This window comes from Microplitis mediator, chromosome 1 (assembly GCF_029852145.1).
Source record: "Microplitis mediator isolate UGA2020A chromosome 1, iyMicMedi2.1, whole genome shotgun sequence".
In the NCBI taxonomy this organism is placed as follows: domain Eukaryota; kingdom Metazoa; phylum Arthropoda; class Insecta; order Hymenoptera; family Braconidae; genus Microplitis; species Microplitis mediator.
Window position 1 is genome coordinate 12,222,319 of NC_079969.1, and position 18,181 is coordinate 12,240,499.

Below are 18,181 nucleotides of genomic sequence, written 5' to 3' on the forward strand. Positions count from 1 at the left end.
CCGACTTTGAGGACACGATTGCGCCTACAATGCTTATCGGATCTTAATGAAAATTTCCATACGTATTCTATGAGCGATTATCTTGATCGAAGATGGGTTGAATCGGTCGATTAGTTCAGAAGTTATCGCTGTTTAGAATTTTCATGATTTTTCGAAAAAATGAGTTTTTATTCACTGTTTAAGTTCGTATAACTATAAAACTAAATCTGATAGATAATTTCCGTAAAAAGTATCTTAAAGCTTGTTAAGTAAGCTTTAATTTTCTACCTTCAACTTTGTATTTTGACTATTTCTTCCAATAATTTGATAGTCTTGAAAGTTTGGACATTATCAAGAAAGTTTTTTCGAATTCCGCATTGTTTTCTAGTTATTTTTATTTCAATGTCAAGCTCTTAAAATCGATCAGAAGACTATTTTTTGTATCAGCTTGACGGGGGCGGTGCTAGTCAACCGTGTCTCCATACCAGTGTCTAATGTCTTTTTAACCTCTCTCGTATTTAAACTTATTAATAATGAATAAATATAACTTATAACTGGTTTTTACCTAGTTGTTTATTAATCTATCATCATTTTCTACCACTTCCATGAGAAATCTTTGAGCTTAATATTTAATTTGTCATTTTTAAATATCTAAATATTTGCTTGCGCTGTTTTTGATAATTTTAATGAATTTATAAATCTCGAATTCTTGATGAATTGTGTAAGTTTTCATCAATACATATTTTGTTACGTACGTATATTTTCGTTTCTAACCCCATTAACTCAAAGCTAGGTTGTCAATCTGAGATTTTAGTAATACGCAATTAAATTAGTATTGCTAGTACATTTATAAATAAATATATAAGTATTCTGACAATATTTAAATTTCGGATTAAGAATCTAGAATTGAAAAACTGACCTTCAAAAATTGGCATCCATCTTAGTAGAAATGAACAAGGGCCGCTTTCGTTTTAAACTAACCGCGAGCTACCGAAAAGTCAGGGAGGTGCTAAAAATTTTCGAAAAATCTACTTTCCATTCTGACTGCCAGATGGCATTTTTCTGAATTAAAATATTATTTGATGTTAGGGATGTAGCTGGTTGTGAAGAAGCGAAGATCGAAATCATGGAATTTGTGAATTTTCTAAAAAATACCCAGCAGTATATTGATCTAGGAGCAAAAATCCCCAAAGGCGCAATACTTACAGGTTATGATGAGTTTATTATTAAATCAATTCTATAGTTTTATAGTTCTCATAATACAATTAAATTTAAAAATCTCAGGACCTCCTGGAACCGGAAAAACACTTCTAGCAAAAGCAACGGCAGGAGAAGCTAATGTTCCATTTATTACGGTGTCTGGATCAGAATTTTTGGAAATGTTCGTTGGTGTTGGTCCATCTAGAGTAAGAGATATGTTTGCGATGGCACGTAAACATGCCCCATGTATATTATTTATCGATGAAATTGATGCTGTGGGAAGAAAACGAGGCGGAAGAAATTTCGGGGGCCATTCAGAACAAGAGAATACTTTAAATCAGCTTCTAGTCGAAATGGATGGTACGTATAAATTTAGTTTAAACAACAAAATTACCACTTGAAATACGGTTTTGTAATAAACTCTTCTCAGTTATATTTTTAACTTTAAAGACAAACAAATTAATCAAAATAACGATTGATATAACAATACAAGGCACGAAATTATGAAGATAGCAAATTTTTATGGTGAATTTTTTAGTAATTATAATTTTTGTAATAATACCCGCTGCAAAAGTTTGATTTTCGGGTGAATAGCTACACTCAGAGGAGTCTCTGTGTGTGTCATTTCGTATGGATCTAATTTGTCCGTAGAAGAATTTCAGTAATTAATCTTAATATAAATAATTAGTCATACTTAAAAACATTTTTTGCAATGACGTCGTTAGTATTGGGAAACTTAGAATTCTGATCCGCCAACCGGTAGCTAAAGCTATAACTACTCAAAGTAGGCTAAATCATGAATGTTTATATGTGTCTATACGTCTATCAGGTAATATAAATAAGAAATACTTAATTGTCTCTAAAATTATTGTGTTTCTATAAATTCAAAAATTGTTTTCGTTTAATTAAAAAAAAAATTTTGAATTTATAAACATGGAATTTCCATCAAAAACAAGTAAAAGTAACATATATTGTTTGCATGGTTGTAAAAGTCGTGCTTCTAAAAATGACAGTGTTCATTTTTTAATGTTCGTCGAATAATTGCAAACGTGGTTACTTTGGAAAATAGACCGGATCAAGAAGATAAATTCGACCATTTTGATGATTGTTGACATAAATAAAACAGCTTCGCTACCACGTGCTTACATGAACCATCAAACCAACTTAACAAGAAAAACTCATATCCACGATCCTTCCACCTTTGAGAACTTGACCATTTATTTTATCCGGATCATCTCGAATACTTGATGATTGATGACAAACAGTAATCATTTTTAAACAATTATTGTCCTCACTTACTTTACCAAAGTTCAACAAGTGTCCGTGATTTATTATATTTTCATCGCCGGTAAAATTTTTACTTTGAGGTGTTCCACTAACAAATTTACAAATGTCTTGAATTGAAACACGCATTATTTACTGTAATAATCTTTAACTCTTATAATAAGCTAAATTAATTATCAAAACACAAATGAGCCAGTTGATTTTATATAGTAAACATTCAGAGCAGCCTACTTTGATTAATTTATGTTTTGGCCACCAGATGACTAATATCTAAGCCACGTCCATTATAAGGTTCCCAATGCAGTGCTCCTCCCCTAAGATATCCCTCTGTAAGATCGTTTCCCCTCATTTCACTACTATTTCCCCTCAATTCAGTTTCCCCACTACACTCAGTGGGATTTACTTGCGCATGCTTCTATTTTTAATAGCTCCACCTTTTAAGAGTGGAAGGGGTACCTCTCTAAGATATTTTTTCTGGAACCAGAGCCCTGAGTTTGATATCTTAGGGGGGGGGGGGGGGGCACTGTAATTAATAATTATAAATATTATTTTAAAAATAGTTATTATAATTATTATCATAATTATAACTACCATTGCTATTATTACTATTATTCTTATTGTAAAATTTTTTATCACAAAATAATTAAGCCGCAGCTATATATTTTTAAAATTTAAATTAAAAGTGTTCCAATCATTGTAAACGCGAATTAAATTCAAGTTGGTATGAAACATCCGTATATTATAATTACTTCTTATCATATATACTACTCAGAAAGAGTGATTGCTGATTGAAATTTAAAAGTTAAAAAAATAATCTTAAATATTTGAAATAATAAAAATTATTCTGGAATGATCGGAAATAATTTAAATTAAAAGTAATATAATAAGTATCATGATATTGATTTCCTTAATCGAACAATGAGCATATAAAATGATATGGTTGTCTCATTCGACAGATGCCACTGGTCGATAATTCATAAAAGCGTTGGATGACGTTTTTCGACGTCACTTATAGAACTAGAGTCTGTAGTAAGCAAGAATTCAATATAATATTTGGATAATTTATTAATATTGAGATTAATTACTAAAGGATTTAATTTTTCTACTTATAAATTTATTACGGGTTTCAAGGGGACAATAGTCGGTCTTAATTTTTAATGTCGGACTTAGCAGTTCAAAATAGTCCCTCATAGTAAATGGTAGGATCCTGAGGTTCAACGCAGAAACTAAGGCGGCTTACAGTGCTCTAAATCGGTTCTATTTTGGGCTAGACGGATGAATGTAGCCTCTAAATTTGACTTGAGTTCTCAAAGAAATTCGGGAAGTTATTGTTTTCCCCCCAATTTTCGAAAATCTAGTTTTCATCAGATGTCGAAGTGAGGTCCTAGGAAATTATTCGGACTAATATCAACTTGAAACCTAATTGATGAATGGTTTCGGCAGCAATTGAAAGAGTTTTTCAGCCATCAACTTTCCTGTGAATTTTATATCAATCAATCTAATAGACTTTGAAATATATAAGAATTACAAAAAATAATTTTTTTTTTGTTTTTTCAAAATTTCTCAAAATGACTCAATCGATCGATTTCAAAATCGAATCAGCTCTATAAGTCAATAAAACATGCCGATTGTCGCTTGAGCCGTCTTAATTAGATTATTCGTTCGGGAAATATCGCGGGAGAAAGAAATAGTCAAAATTGTTTTTTTTTTTTTTTGCTAATATCTTTGAAGTGATTGAATCAAGCGATTCCAAAATTTATTCAACTCCAGAATTGAACAAAACGCGTCGATTGCCACATTAACCATCAAAATCGTATTATTTTTTCGAGAGATATCTTTGTTGGGAAAAATGATAATGAGGATATTTTTCGAATAAACCGGCCATAAAGTTTGACCAGGTTAATTAGTTTATCAGCCAGTTAGCTAATTAAAATAAATCGGTTAACTTAGTTAACCGGTTAAATTAGTTAACTGGTTAACCGATTAACCAGTGAAGTTGATATTTTCCTATTTACAAGCCAGGGATTATGATTAAATCACATATCATCAACGTATGTTGAAAAGTACAATATTTATCAGGTGATTAAAATTACTTAAATTATTAAATTAAAGTTTTCTTTTCATAATATGTCATCACAATGGAAATATTTATATAGTTTTAATTAATTCATTATTCTAAAACCTATATTAAATATTTTAATTTTCTTGTTTTAATTACGCGCGCTTTTTTTAAATAAAAAAATGAACTCTTCTGACAGCAGAATGCGCTAGCATCATTTTCCAATTTACTTAGATATAGATTATGTGTACATATTCGAAGTAGATGGTTCATAATTATTTTTTGTTAATATAATGAATCAAAAAAATATGTTATATATTTGGAATCATTTTACTCTGATCAGTAGTTTTGAAGCTGAATGTAAATACTGTCCAAATCGTTATAATACAAGAAAAACAACTTCAGCATTGCGATACCATTTAAAAAGTAAGCATGCAGATAAATTAGAATCAAGTAATCAAACTGAAGATTTTGACTCCGGTGATTCTGATTCCAGGTATAATTGATTTTATATTGTTTAAATTGAATACGATGAAATTCTTTAAATCAATTCGGATAATACTTTTTGATTCATAATTTAATATTATTAGAATATTGTGTTAATTATTTTGACATTCTCAATACAATAAGTGTCCCACACATGTGCAAAACTTAAGGTGTCTTGCAAACCTGTCTAGCTGAACTCAGTATCTCCAGGTGAGGGTAAGCCCCGTACTGGACCACACAGTATTAAAATATGAAGAGAGAATTCTTATACCTAAACTTGTCAAGAAGGTTTTGATAAATTAGTTTAATATACTAAATTTAAATATAAAACAGTGGCATTTATTGAAACGAAGCCGCTTTACAGATAATCAATGAAAGATGAACAATAACCAAAATGAATGATGAAACTGACTCGACTAATTTTATAAATAACAAATTTGACTCGACTACTTTTATAACGACTCGACTACTTTAACAAATAACGACTCCTCAATTAATAAAATATTATTTAACAAATAAATAGTTAACCCGACAATAAAACAAACGAGTTCACTTACTCCAACGATCTCCAATCTCAACCAGTCCTTCACTCCAACGATCCTTTTCCTCCTAGACCAAAACCATAACCAGTCCTTCCTTCCAAGTCCACCAAACCATTCCAATCCTTTCCAATCAACCAGGTCCAATCCAAAATAAATATTATATAAATACCGGTTTAAATAAACTTAATAAAACTTAATAAAAGGAATAAGCTTCCACGAGTCGTGGGTTTATATGCTCTTGGCCCATTTTGAATGCTGACTAGCAGCACGTGTAGTAGTAGTAGTAGTAGTAGTAGATAGAAATTTGTGGAAACCAAGATGTTAGTGGTAGTTGTAGCAAGGCACGTCCGTCCACGGCGGTTGCTGCGAGCCAAGAGACCGATAGCTCGTCGTCTCTGGCCCTCGTACCTCTCCACTCAGGTTGGCCAACCCCTAAAACCAAAAGTCGGGACTCGACCGTAGCGACCCCGGCGCTTCAGTGACTGTATTTCCTCCATTTTTTACAGTTGTTGAAGAAGGAGGGATCTTTTGGCGCGAGTCGAAATTTAATTTAAAATTTAATGTGGAAGGATTCCACCCCGTTGCAAAGAAAACAAGCCCGAGTGCCCAAAAAGCCATATTACAACAAGAGAGTACGCAATTATTAAATTTTTTTCTTATAAATATTAAAAATATTATTAATCCTACTCAAAATCCTCTATGAAAAGTGACTATAAAGTTTATATAAGACAAGAATTTTAAAAAGTGAATATTGGTGAATACATAATTTAATGAATAAATTTTTTTTTTTACCACGAAAATTCATTAAATAAATTAAAGTTTATATTTAATGAGAGTAAAAAAGGAGTATACTTTAAATAAAGTTTACACACTCATTATATTTTTTTAATTCACTAACTTTTAAAAACTTGTCTAGTTTTGATATTTTATAGAATTTTTCACATTAGTATATATTTGAAATATGAAATATTTATTTTAATAAAATAAATTTTTTGTAGAATCCGAAATTCGAAATGATTATTGCATCATACCATTCTACCAAGTAGAACAGTGATTCAAAATCGTTTAAGTATCTTATATGATTTTGTAAAAGGAGAAATAGTTTCTATTTTAAGACATTTCCCTTTTGTATCGATAACAACTGATGCTTCGTCATCACTTGCAACGAAATCATTTCTAACAATCACCGTACATGCAGTTGATGATTTATTTAATTTGCGCTCTTTCACCTTAGATACTTTAGAAATGCCTGAACGCCATTCAGCAATTAATATACACAATCATCTATCTACGTCATTAAAACAATGGAATATTTTTGATAAAGTATCTGGTGTTGTTCATGATAATGCGCCTAATATGGTTGCTGCTATGAAGTTTGACTCTTCAGTTAATGCAAAAATTGGAGATAATGTTCGTTGCTTTTCTCATACGTTGCAATGTGCGATTGAGACAGCTTTAAAAGAAAAAATTATTAGTGAATGTCTCCATAAAGTTAATGCTATCGTAGGACACTCCAAGCACTCCAATATAGCTACTGATGCTCTTAAGGCTGCTCAAACTCAACTAAACTTACCTAAACATCGATTAATAACTTATTGCGTAACTCGTTGGAATTCTGCATTTGCCATGATAGAACGAGTAATAGAGCAGTGTAAAGCAATTCAATTGGTATTAAATAATAGATCAGTTACAAATTTAGAAATGCAGACAAATTTATCCTTAAAAATGTCAGATTGGAAATTTTTAGAAGCTATTGTAAAAGTTTGGAAATCGTTTGATAGGGCTACAAATGTAATGAGCAGTGAAACAAATTCAACCATTGCAATGGTGCGACCAGTTATACATTCAATTATTTCTAATTTCTTGAAATTAAATGATCGCGATTCTGAGATAATTTTATTGCTGAAAGAAACTCTTGAAGAACAATTACGAACACGATTTTTAAATGAACAACCACAGCAACTGTTTGGAATCGCTTGTTTCTCAGATCTGAGTTAATTAATATTTATACTCTCTGAAAAGGAAATAGTGAATATTCACTACTTCACAGTACTTCTCATTATTCCCCTTTTAGAGAGTAAAGCTTAAAATTTAACATTTTTTAATTCATATTTTATATTTAAATTAAAGATATAAAGATATGAAAGAAGAAACTACTGAGTATCGTTTGGAAATTAAATCGACAATAGTGGACATGATAAGTAAGGAAGGTATTCAAGCTAACAGCTAATCATTCTCGAAAAAAGATAAGAGAGAAAGAGATTTAGGTTATCGTTTTAACCTCGAATCACTTTCTCAAAGTTTTGAAAGAAGTTTTAGTTTTGAAGATGATACTGAGAACAGATTTCGGAAAGAAGTAGATGATTATCAAGCTGAACCAATCATTTCCAGAAATGATAATCATCTTGTTTGGTGTGGTTCATAAAAACATAAATTTACATCACTGGCGAGATTAGCAAAAAAATATTTATGCATTCCCTCATTAAGTACTCCGTCTGAGCGCGTCTTCTATACAGCAGGAAACATTATTACAGCAAAAAGAAGTTGTCTATCATCGAATTCAGCTAATTTACTTATATTTTTATATCAGAATCGAATAACCGCAAAGTATAGTAGTTAACTCTTCAGTATAAAAACTTAAAAACAACATTTTTTAGAAGTAAATAATCAATAGAATTGTTACCTTCTGTTGAAGTATTCATCTATAATAAAAAGTTTTAATTAAATAATTTAAGTCAATTTAATCACTTGATAAATATTGTCCTTTTCCTTATGATATGTGATTTACTCATAATTCCTAGCTTGGAAATAGCAAAATATCTATTTCACTGTTTGACCGTTTAATCGGTTAACCAGTTAACTAATTTAACCGGTTAACTAAATTAACCGATTAATTTAAATTAGCTAGTTGGCTGAAGAACTAATTAACCTCCCTCGCAAATTTGAATCACGTAGGAAACACCGTAGAAGTGTAAACACCGTGGATCCACCGTGGTTTCACGGTGGGTTTGTTCCATTTCACCACCGGGTATACACAGTGTATCCACTGTGATTACGCGGTGTATCCACCGTGATTCTACGGTGGCTTGACCACTGTGTATACACGGTGTTTCCACTGTGATTACGCGGTGTATCTACTGTGATTCCACGGTGGCTTTGTGCTATTTCACCACCGTGGTTCCACGGTGTATCCACCGCGTATTCACAGTGGAAACGCCGTGTAATCACAGTGGTAAAATGGAACAAACCCACCGTGTTTCCACCGTGATTCAAATCTGCGAGGGCTGGTTAAACTTTTTGACCGGTTTAGTCGGCCAAATTATACAGCGCTATTAAAAAGTATGAACCGATCATTTTTTAAATCCTATCAGATCTATAACTCGATAAAACACATCGATCGCTGTATTAAACATGAAAATTGGTTCATTTGTTCCAGAGATATCAATGCCGAAACATTTGAAAAATATCAATTTAGGTTATTTTTTCGATATACCTCATAATATAATTTACTAAATGTTTTAAAAATTAATCCCTATCATTATCTTTACGGTCTCTTTTGATCACTGCATAATTTATTGTAATCGGTTCGTTTGTTTGAAAAATATCGTCAGCGCGGTATTTATTCGTACATTACGCTATAAGGCCAGAGAATTGGAGATTCCTGCATTGCGCGTCATGATGTCTGAGGCGAAGCCTGTAGGCGCAACTTTTTAAAGAATTTTTTTTTTTTTAAATTTATCGTTCTAAAAAAAAAAAAAAATTACTAATCGTTGGCTAGCTTATGCATCATAAACAATTCCTAATTTTTTTTAAATTATTAAATTTATCAAAAATAATTTTTTAGTTTTTATTAATCTTTAGTAAATTTTACTTTTTTAAAAATACAGACATCTAAAATTTTGAATTAATTGTAAACAAATTTTGAGGTTATGAATATGAGCGAGAGTGTCAGCAAATCTTGTCGAAGTGACAGTAGTTATAGGTATAACCGGTAACAGCGCGCACAAAAAACACTTTCGTCCCGCTATTTCTTTTCGCCCGCTGTTATAGATGGCGCGCGAGTAATCCCAGTACGGCCGTAAACTCGAGGCTGAAAGTACTTACTTTCGTCCGGGCATGAAGAATAAATAATTACTGTTCTCTGAATTTTTTTCAGTTATTTCATACTTCGGGGTTATGACTTAATTCAAAACTTCTTTCACTCTATCTTCGAGCTCAAAAAAATCAAATCTGTCTATCGGTTGATCCTGCGAGCTAGCCCTAAAACTTCCAACTGCTTTCGAGCTCAATCTCTAAAAATTCAAGAAATTAAAAATAATCAATAAGAATTTTTTTTTTTAGTTTTGCTCACGATTATGCTTAATAAAGTCATTGTTCTTGGACAGAAATTAATAGCAATGATCAAAATGATGAACGTGAACTTTGAATTAAACCATTGAGTTAATATATGAAACATCCGGAATAGAACATCAGAAATAATGATTTTTCAAAATTTCTGATGATGATATTCTTCAAATTAACTAACCGATGTGTTCAAAACAAAGCTGTTCAAAACTCGGTTTTCAAAAATCGGATCGAAGCCAATAACTTCCTTTTTTTTATTAAATTTTCAATTTTCATAGCGGGAAGTTGAAAAATTGAATGCTTGAAATTTCTAACAAAAACGGCGCAATTGTTAGTTTAGAAATTAATTATTTTACTCAATATTAAAAATATAATCTAATTCTAGGATATGTTTCTAAAATTTACTGTACATAACTCGGTTATGTTGCGTCCAGTATTTTTGGAGAGAAATGTTTTACTTATATCTTTAAAAAGAAAATAATATAATTAAAGTTTTATAAATTTGTTTTACATATTTTTTTTTTTCTTCTTTATCAAGGATTCAATACAACAACTAATGTGGTAGTATTGGCAGCAACAAATAGAATCGACATTTTAGATAAAGCTTTGCTACGTCCTGGCAGATTTGATAGACAAATATTTGTCCCGGCTCCAGATATTAAAGGCCGTGCGTCAATATTTAAGATTCATCTGCAGCCTTTAAAAACAACGTTAGACAAAGAAGCTTTAGCCCGGAAAATGGCTTCGTTAACTCCTGGATTTACAGGCGCTGAAATAGCAAATGTTTGTAATGAAGCAGCTCTAATAGCAGCAAGAGATATGTCGAACAACATTGAATGGAAAAATTTCGAAGCTGCCATAGATCGAGTAGTTGCAGGTATGGAAAAAAAAACTAACGTATTACAACCTGAAGAAAAAAAAATAGTCGCGTATCACGAGGCTGGCCATGCAGTATCTGGTTGGTATTTACAACATGCAGATCCAATATTAAAGGTATTCATTAAAACAGCTTATATATTCTGATTAAGAAATTGCGATTTTTAATACTTTTTAATTTTTCCGTGAGTTTTAAATCCTTCTAATTTTTAAGCATTAAATCCTTTTGAAAAGTTTCAAATCATCCGCAATTCAATAATTTCGGGACATATCAAGATATTCAATTTTCTAAATACTTCGCTATATTTTTGAATCACTAAATAACACTAGGAATTTCTGATTGATGAAAAACTTGAGACAATTCGACACTATAAAATATTTTTTTCATGATTCCAGCATCGAAGCTTAAAGTTTCAGTGTCTCTACAGCCAGTCGATACAAGCTAATTTTAAGCAGATGCTGCAAACAACTACTAGCCAATTCGTAATTCACAATTACCTGCATACGGCGGGCAGAAACATGCGTATGTTTTCCCTTGAGAAGAAACAAAATTGTTTCTGCCCGGTGTTAGTTGTATTTAATGTTCATTTGCAGCCTTAACACTCTCATTTGTTTTTTTGTCACGTCAGTTTACTCATTTCATTTTTGAAGTGACAGTTTTAATTAACCAAATAAAATTACTAAAAAATTAGTGAAAATAATATTTTTGTCTTATTTACTATCTAATATGTGAATGTAACTCAGATTTCTCATTTTCTAACAGTCCTTTGCATCAACGACTTGAAATAAACTTGTCTCTTACTGGCTGCTGATACTAAAACTTGACGTTCCGATGCAGGTAATCATGAAAAATAAATTGTATAACAGGATGAAACACGATTTCAGACTGACAAGAAAACATTCCCAGGTGTCTCTTTCCGATTTCGATATAACTAAGATATGTTATTCTTCCTCGAAACCAAAGAGACACGTATTGTTTTTTTATTGGCGGAAAAACATATCTATGGGGTGACATCACCCGTCAAAGCCTAGGCTCCAAAGAGGTGTTTTGCAAGTTTTGCATACTCGCAGTTTGAATAATGGAATAGGATCAATAGCATCATTTCCGGGTTGAAAAATGATGAAAAGTGCCATTGGTATTATAATAAAATAATATGTTGAACAAAAGTTCTAAGGGTTAGAATTCACAAAACTTTTATTGAAAAAAAACTATCCAATGGATTTTAATGAAACCAACGGTGATCGAAAGAGAAAAAAAAAGTAGAGGATACGTCTTTTCCGGTTTTTCCGAAAAATCAAGTTTAGGGGGTGAACAACCCCTAAATCTATCTACATTGACTAAAAAGAAAACATCAATATTTTTATTAGCTTTGGTTTTAATTCGTCGAGAATTATTTTTTCATGCATTTTGGCAGTGACAAATTTGAAAGAGTGTAATCTGTGGGTCAGTTAAGACGGTGGACTCATACTTCAAATCGAGAAGGGACTTGTAGAGAAAAATTAGCAATAATTTATGACTATACACTGTAAAAAATTCGCGGAGTGAATGCGGACTAAATCCGGAGTGAATGAATTTTTAATTATTCACTCCCCTCGGAGTGAAACTCACTCCGCAGGGGAGTTTTCGCGGAGTAGATAATTTTTTATTAATTTAATTCCCCCAGAGTGAAATTCACTCCGGAGGGGAGTTTTGGAGATATTATTAATGAAAAATAACTCTACTAAATAAAATCGAAGTAAAAACTCGTGTATTACATTGCTGATTAACTGATACGCGCACACACATGCACACACATCTTCGGACACACACACGCACACCTTCGCACACACGACCCCACGCGCACACACATTTGCACACACATCTTCGGACACACACACGCACACCTTCGCACACACATGACCCCACGCGCGCACACATTTGCACACACATCTTCGGACACACACACGCACACCTTCGCACACACATGACCCCACGCGCGCACACATTTGCACACACGCACGCACACATTCGCACACACCAGAACACGCACACGCACACATTCGCACACACACGAAAAAACGCAAACTCGCACACACGCACTCGCACATACACACTGTTTAACAGTTTAATATAAATTAATATAAATTTATTTAAGTATTAAAACTCTGGACCGGAGTGAATTGGGAGTGAAATAAAATCCGCGTCACTCCGAGATCACTTCGCAAAAAAAAACTCCCAATTCACTCCGCATGCGGAGTGATTTTTTTAAAACTCCGGAACTCCGAGTGGCGGAGTGAATTCGGATTTAATTTCAATCCTAAAAGTCTAAAAATCCCATGTTATTTAAATGGGAAATATAAAATGATTTCGGCACGGTTTAATGTGAAAATTAAGAGCCTGTTTGTGTTGGATATTTTTTTTTTAGATTATAAACTAAAGATTCAGGGGGCGATCGATAAATAAAAATCGATTTGGAAAATAACGAATACCCTAATATATAATTATATAGGGCCATTTTCCATATACAATTGTACATAATTATTTATAATTATATATAATTTTTTTACCCGGGTTGTCATATAATGTACTATTAATCACTTAATAATAGTTGCATTTCATTTTACACGTAGATTTAGAAGAATTCGAAAATATTACAATTTTCGAATACTTATAAACTTTTTTTCAATCGCTAAATAATACTGAAATTTCAATTCATAGATAGATTTAGAGAAATTTCAAAAATACTAAATTTTTTTAAATACTTCCAAATACTTTTCAATCACTAAAAAATATCTGAGCTCCATTTTTTAGGAAGATATGGAATGATTTGAAATTATTAACGTTTTTAATACTTCAAAATTTCTTCTTAACGTTAAATGATAGTGAAATTTTGATTCCCTGAAAGACTTAGAACGATTTGAAAGTACTCAAGTTTTTTGAATACTTCCAAATAGTTTTTAATCACTAAAAAATATTTTGAATCGTTTCAAATACTTTTTAATTTTTATTTAGAATTCAGATAGATTGAAAAATATTCGAGTTTTTTCAAATCTTTTTTTATCACTTTTCTTGATCAGGGATCGCAATTCTCTTTTAGTTGTGTTCGGTATTAAATTAATTGATGAAATATCAAAATTCATTTTATTAAAACAGGTATCCATAATTCCTCGTGGTAAAGGCCTTGGTTACGCACAATACTTGCCGCGTGAACAGTACCTTTACTCAACAGAACAGTTATTCGATCGAATATGTATGGCGCTTGGTGGACGTGTATCTGAAGAAATATTTTTCAACAGAATAACTACTGGCGCCCAGGATGATTTGCAAAAAATTACAAAGATGGCCTATTCGCAGATTACATCTTATGGAATGAGCTCCAAAGTAGGCAATCTGAGCTATGAACAACCGCAGCCAGGTGATATGGTAGTGGACAAACCTTATTCTGAATTGACGGCACAGTTGATTGATCAAGAAGCAAGAGATCTTGTTAAAAGAGCGTACGACCGTACACACAAATTATTGATGGAACGTAAGGAAGATATTGTGAAGGTAAATTTCTTTATATAATGAAATATAAATTAATGCTATTCGTTCGAGCATTAGAATCTAATTCTTTGCGATGAGAATGTTTAGGAAATGTATTCTTTGCTGTTGGAAATTATTGGCCCGAGACAAAAAAAACTATCTGATCATATGTAATGTAGGAGTTGGGCAGTTTTGGGGTGATACAATTAATGCATAATTGATTACTTAAAGAGTTTGATTTATTCACAGCACTCAATACAATGTATCTATGTGTTGATAGCTAATTAGTTAAGATAGCCGGTAAGCGGCGAACCTGTACATCGGTATATGGTATGACGTGTCAGTCTCTGGTAGTAGGGGACTTCCGGTGTTTGTTCATGTGTGTGTGCATGCGTAAGGGTCTGTATGTGTGTGTATTACTGCATCTTCAACATGTAATATGTGATGATATATAAAATTATAAATAACACAGGCCCACAAAAAAAGTGATTTGTGTTGGGTGTCAGACTATGATTTTTTCCTACTTCCACACGAATCCTTTTTCGTTTGAAGGCTGATATCTCTGCGACAAATTGTCGTACAAGGCTAATAAAAAAATCTGGGCGTCGGTTGGCCCTGCGGGCCAGCCCCAAAACTTGCCGCTGTTTTCGAGCTCAAGGAGCTTGAAAACATCACTGTGAATATATTTTCGAGCCCTTCGAGCTCGAAAATGCTATTACATGCAATCATTTTTTTATGAGCTTTTCAAGATCTAACAAGTAACGTTTTATGCTAGAGTTTAAAAGTTAAGAATCGAAAATCATTAATGAAGAAGCGGCTTTTAAATTTTTATTTTCGATCATGTTCTCTGAAGTACATGTATTCAGGCAGAAATCAATGTCAGTGATCAAAATCAAGATTTGAATGAGTTTTGACTTAGGTCAGAGCAATAGTATATGGAATATCCGAGAAAAACATTAAAGACTGGGTTTTTTCAATTTTTTGCTGACAATATGTTTAAAACTAAGGAAAAAGTTACATGACATTATCTGATGATCGAAAGAGACTATATTGAGAAAGAGTTGGTATGATTTCAGACACATTTTAGCACATTATATATTGATCTGGAAAAAATAACATAAAATGTTATTTTTTTAACTTTTCAGCGCCGATATCTTTTGAACTAATGAACCGATTTTGACGTTTAAGGTGGCAATCGGCGCGTTTTATTGAGTTCTAGAGCTGATTAGATTTTTAAATTGATCAGATCAGTCACTTCAAGAATAATCGAAAAAAACCGTTTTTTATCATTTCTTTCGCCAACGATATCTCAAACAAATTAACCGATTGAGATGGTTGAGGTGGCATTCGACGCGGGTTATAAAGTTCTAGAGCTGATTAGATTTTGAAGTCGATCGTTTAAGTCGTTTCTGAGAAATCACTAAAAAACTAAAAAAAAAATTTTTTTTTTTTCGTAATTCGCCAATATTTTCGAGTCTACTTGATCAAATGATCTGAAATTTTCAGGAAAGTTGAGGGCCAACAAGCTCTTTCGATTGCCACCTCAACCATCCAAATCGATTCATTAGTTAAAAAGTTAAAGTAAAACACACACACACACACATACATACACTCGGACATCATTCTAAAAATAGTCAGAATAGCTTCCTAGGACCTCAAAACGTCGACATCTGATGAAAACTCGACTTTCGCAAATCGGGGTGAAAACAATAACTTCCCAATTTTTCGAAAATCGTCGATTTTCCTAGCGGGAAGTTAAAAAGCAAGTAAAGATGAAGAAATTTGCTAATTGACTTATGCATTGGCTTAGTTGAAAATTTTCCTTTGCCCGTAGACCTTTTAAAAGAAAATAAAAAAATTTCGAAAATTTTTGTCTCACGATATTTCTAGTGATTGCGCAATAACTGTAGCTCTAAAAAAATTTTGACCAAAAGATATTGGAACCAGACATTTCAAGCTTTTCAATGCTTCTTTTAAAATCTCGATACGATTATTTTTCACAAAGTTACAGCCTTGCAAAAATCACTAAAAAATTTCAAAAATTTTTCTGTTCCTTTTATTTTTTGCGTTAATGTTTATTAAATATGTATAAAAAAATATATTTTTAATAGCTATCTTTTGACCGATTCTTGTACATATTTTAATTGTAATTCAATTATATTTAAATATATCTTAGAATATATAAAAAATACATATTTGAAAATATTAAAAAATTATATGAACGATATATTTCAAATATATAAAAAATATAATTATACAAAAATATTGTTTATTTAACCAACAACATAAGAAAAAGAATACAACAAAATTACATATTTTTTATGGACTTGAAATATATTTTTTAAATATTTCATACACGTATTTTTTATTTATTTTAAGATATTGGGAAGGGGAGGATAATTTTTAAATTCTTTTAACTTGCCATTATAAGATTACATAAGTTCACAATATTGCATAAGACTTAAACATTTAATGAAAAAGAATAATTTTTTAATTAGTATAAAATAGAAGAATCCGTTGTTTAAAAATGAAAATAATTTTTTGAATTAAAAAATTCTTAAAATTCAAAAACGCCTAATATGATTTTGAATTCGCATTAATCCGATTGAATCCGTGCATTAGGTGTTTTTAATTCGAAAAAAAAAGAATTGAGAAACCGGATTGAATTGAATTGTTCAGATTCATGTTTCAGTTCTTTTTCGTTTGTTGGGATACTCATTGATAAATGGATAGTCGTTTGATTTTTAATATACTTTTGGATATTATAAGTAATATTTTGTTATATAATTATTTAAAACGAAATATTCCGTTTCTTCTAGGTTGCAGAGCGATTATTAGCAAAAGAAATTTTAAGTAGAGATGATATGATTGAATTACTTGGTCCGAGACCATTCCCTGAAAAGTCATCGTACGAACAGTTCGTTGAAGGCACTGGCTCTTTTGAGGAAGATACAACGCTCCCTGAAGGTCTTAAAGATTGGAATGTTGAAAAAGAACGAACTAAACCAATGAAAGATACAAGTGATGATGGAAATAAACAGCCAGTTTCAGAAAGTTCAACTAAACCTTCATCTAATGTATAATATTTTATAAAATACCAGTCAATGATGAATGTAATTATTGTTTGTATTTATTATTATTTTTTTTTTTTATAGTAATTTGTGGTCTTCTTATGAATATCCTTATTTTATACAATAGTTTGAAATATACAAAGCTACTAATAAATATTTTAAGTTGTCAGCTACAAATGTAGTTTAAGTTTCTTCATTTACAATTGAGTTTGTGAATGAAATAAGTTTAAGGTGGTTCACTTATAACATGGTTACTGCTACCTTGGTCGTCCTTTTTCAGGGCGCCCCTGGAAGTATTAACGGTCTTCCAGAACCGGGTCTTAATGCATTATAGGGTCGTTGTAAAATTTATTCGTAAGAGAAGGATGAGGAAGGATAATTTAAAATTAATTTAACTTTATTTAAAATAACAATTTTAACCTTTATTAAATTTACGGCAATTACCTTTAACAATCTTAACCCTTATACACTGGTTAAGTCAACTACATTTGACTATCACACGCACAAACACACTTCTAAGTCTCCTGGACTATTTTATACACACGCGACTTTCATTAACCTAATCTGCACGCGGTCAACAAGACCCTCTACGTGGCTTAAGCCTAATACCTAGGTCACGTGGTTCCCTGGACCCTCTACGCGACTAAAACACTTATTTCACGCGGTCACCTTAACCCTCTATGTGATAAAACCTTATATTTAATTCACGTGATCCCATGGACCCTCTACGTGATTACAACTTATTTACTTATCGACAATTTCCATAATTATACCTTTTACACTCACACATTTTAAAAATATAACATTCCTTTTTCCTATTTCCTGATCAAAATTA

The 18,181-nt window shown here is 31.8% G+C and overlaps 1 protein-coding gene across 1 annotated transcript in view; it reads left to right on the forward strand.

Moving 5' to 3' along the window:
* Positions 1-17,521, forward strand: part of LOC130665793 (AFG3-like protein 2) — a 35,834-nt gene extending 18,313 nt beyond the window's left edge. The window contains exons 7-11 of the mRNA XM_057466385.1: positions 1,069-1,187; positions 1,264-1,539; positions 10,433-10,887; positions 13,904-14,299; positions 17,095-17,521. Of these exons, the coding sequence (XP_057322368.1) occupies positions 1,069-1,187; positions 1,264-1,539; positions 10,433-10,887; positions 13,904-14,299; positions 17,095-17,358 (1,510 nt within the window). The 3' untranslated portion in view covers positions 17,359-17,521. The remainder of the gene's footprint in view (positions 1-1,068; positions 1,188-1,263; positions 1,540-10,432; positions 10,888-13,903; positions 14,300-17,094) is intronic.
* Positions 17,522-18,181: the final 660 nt, after the last annotated feature.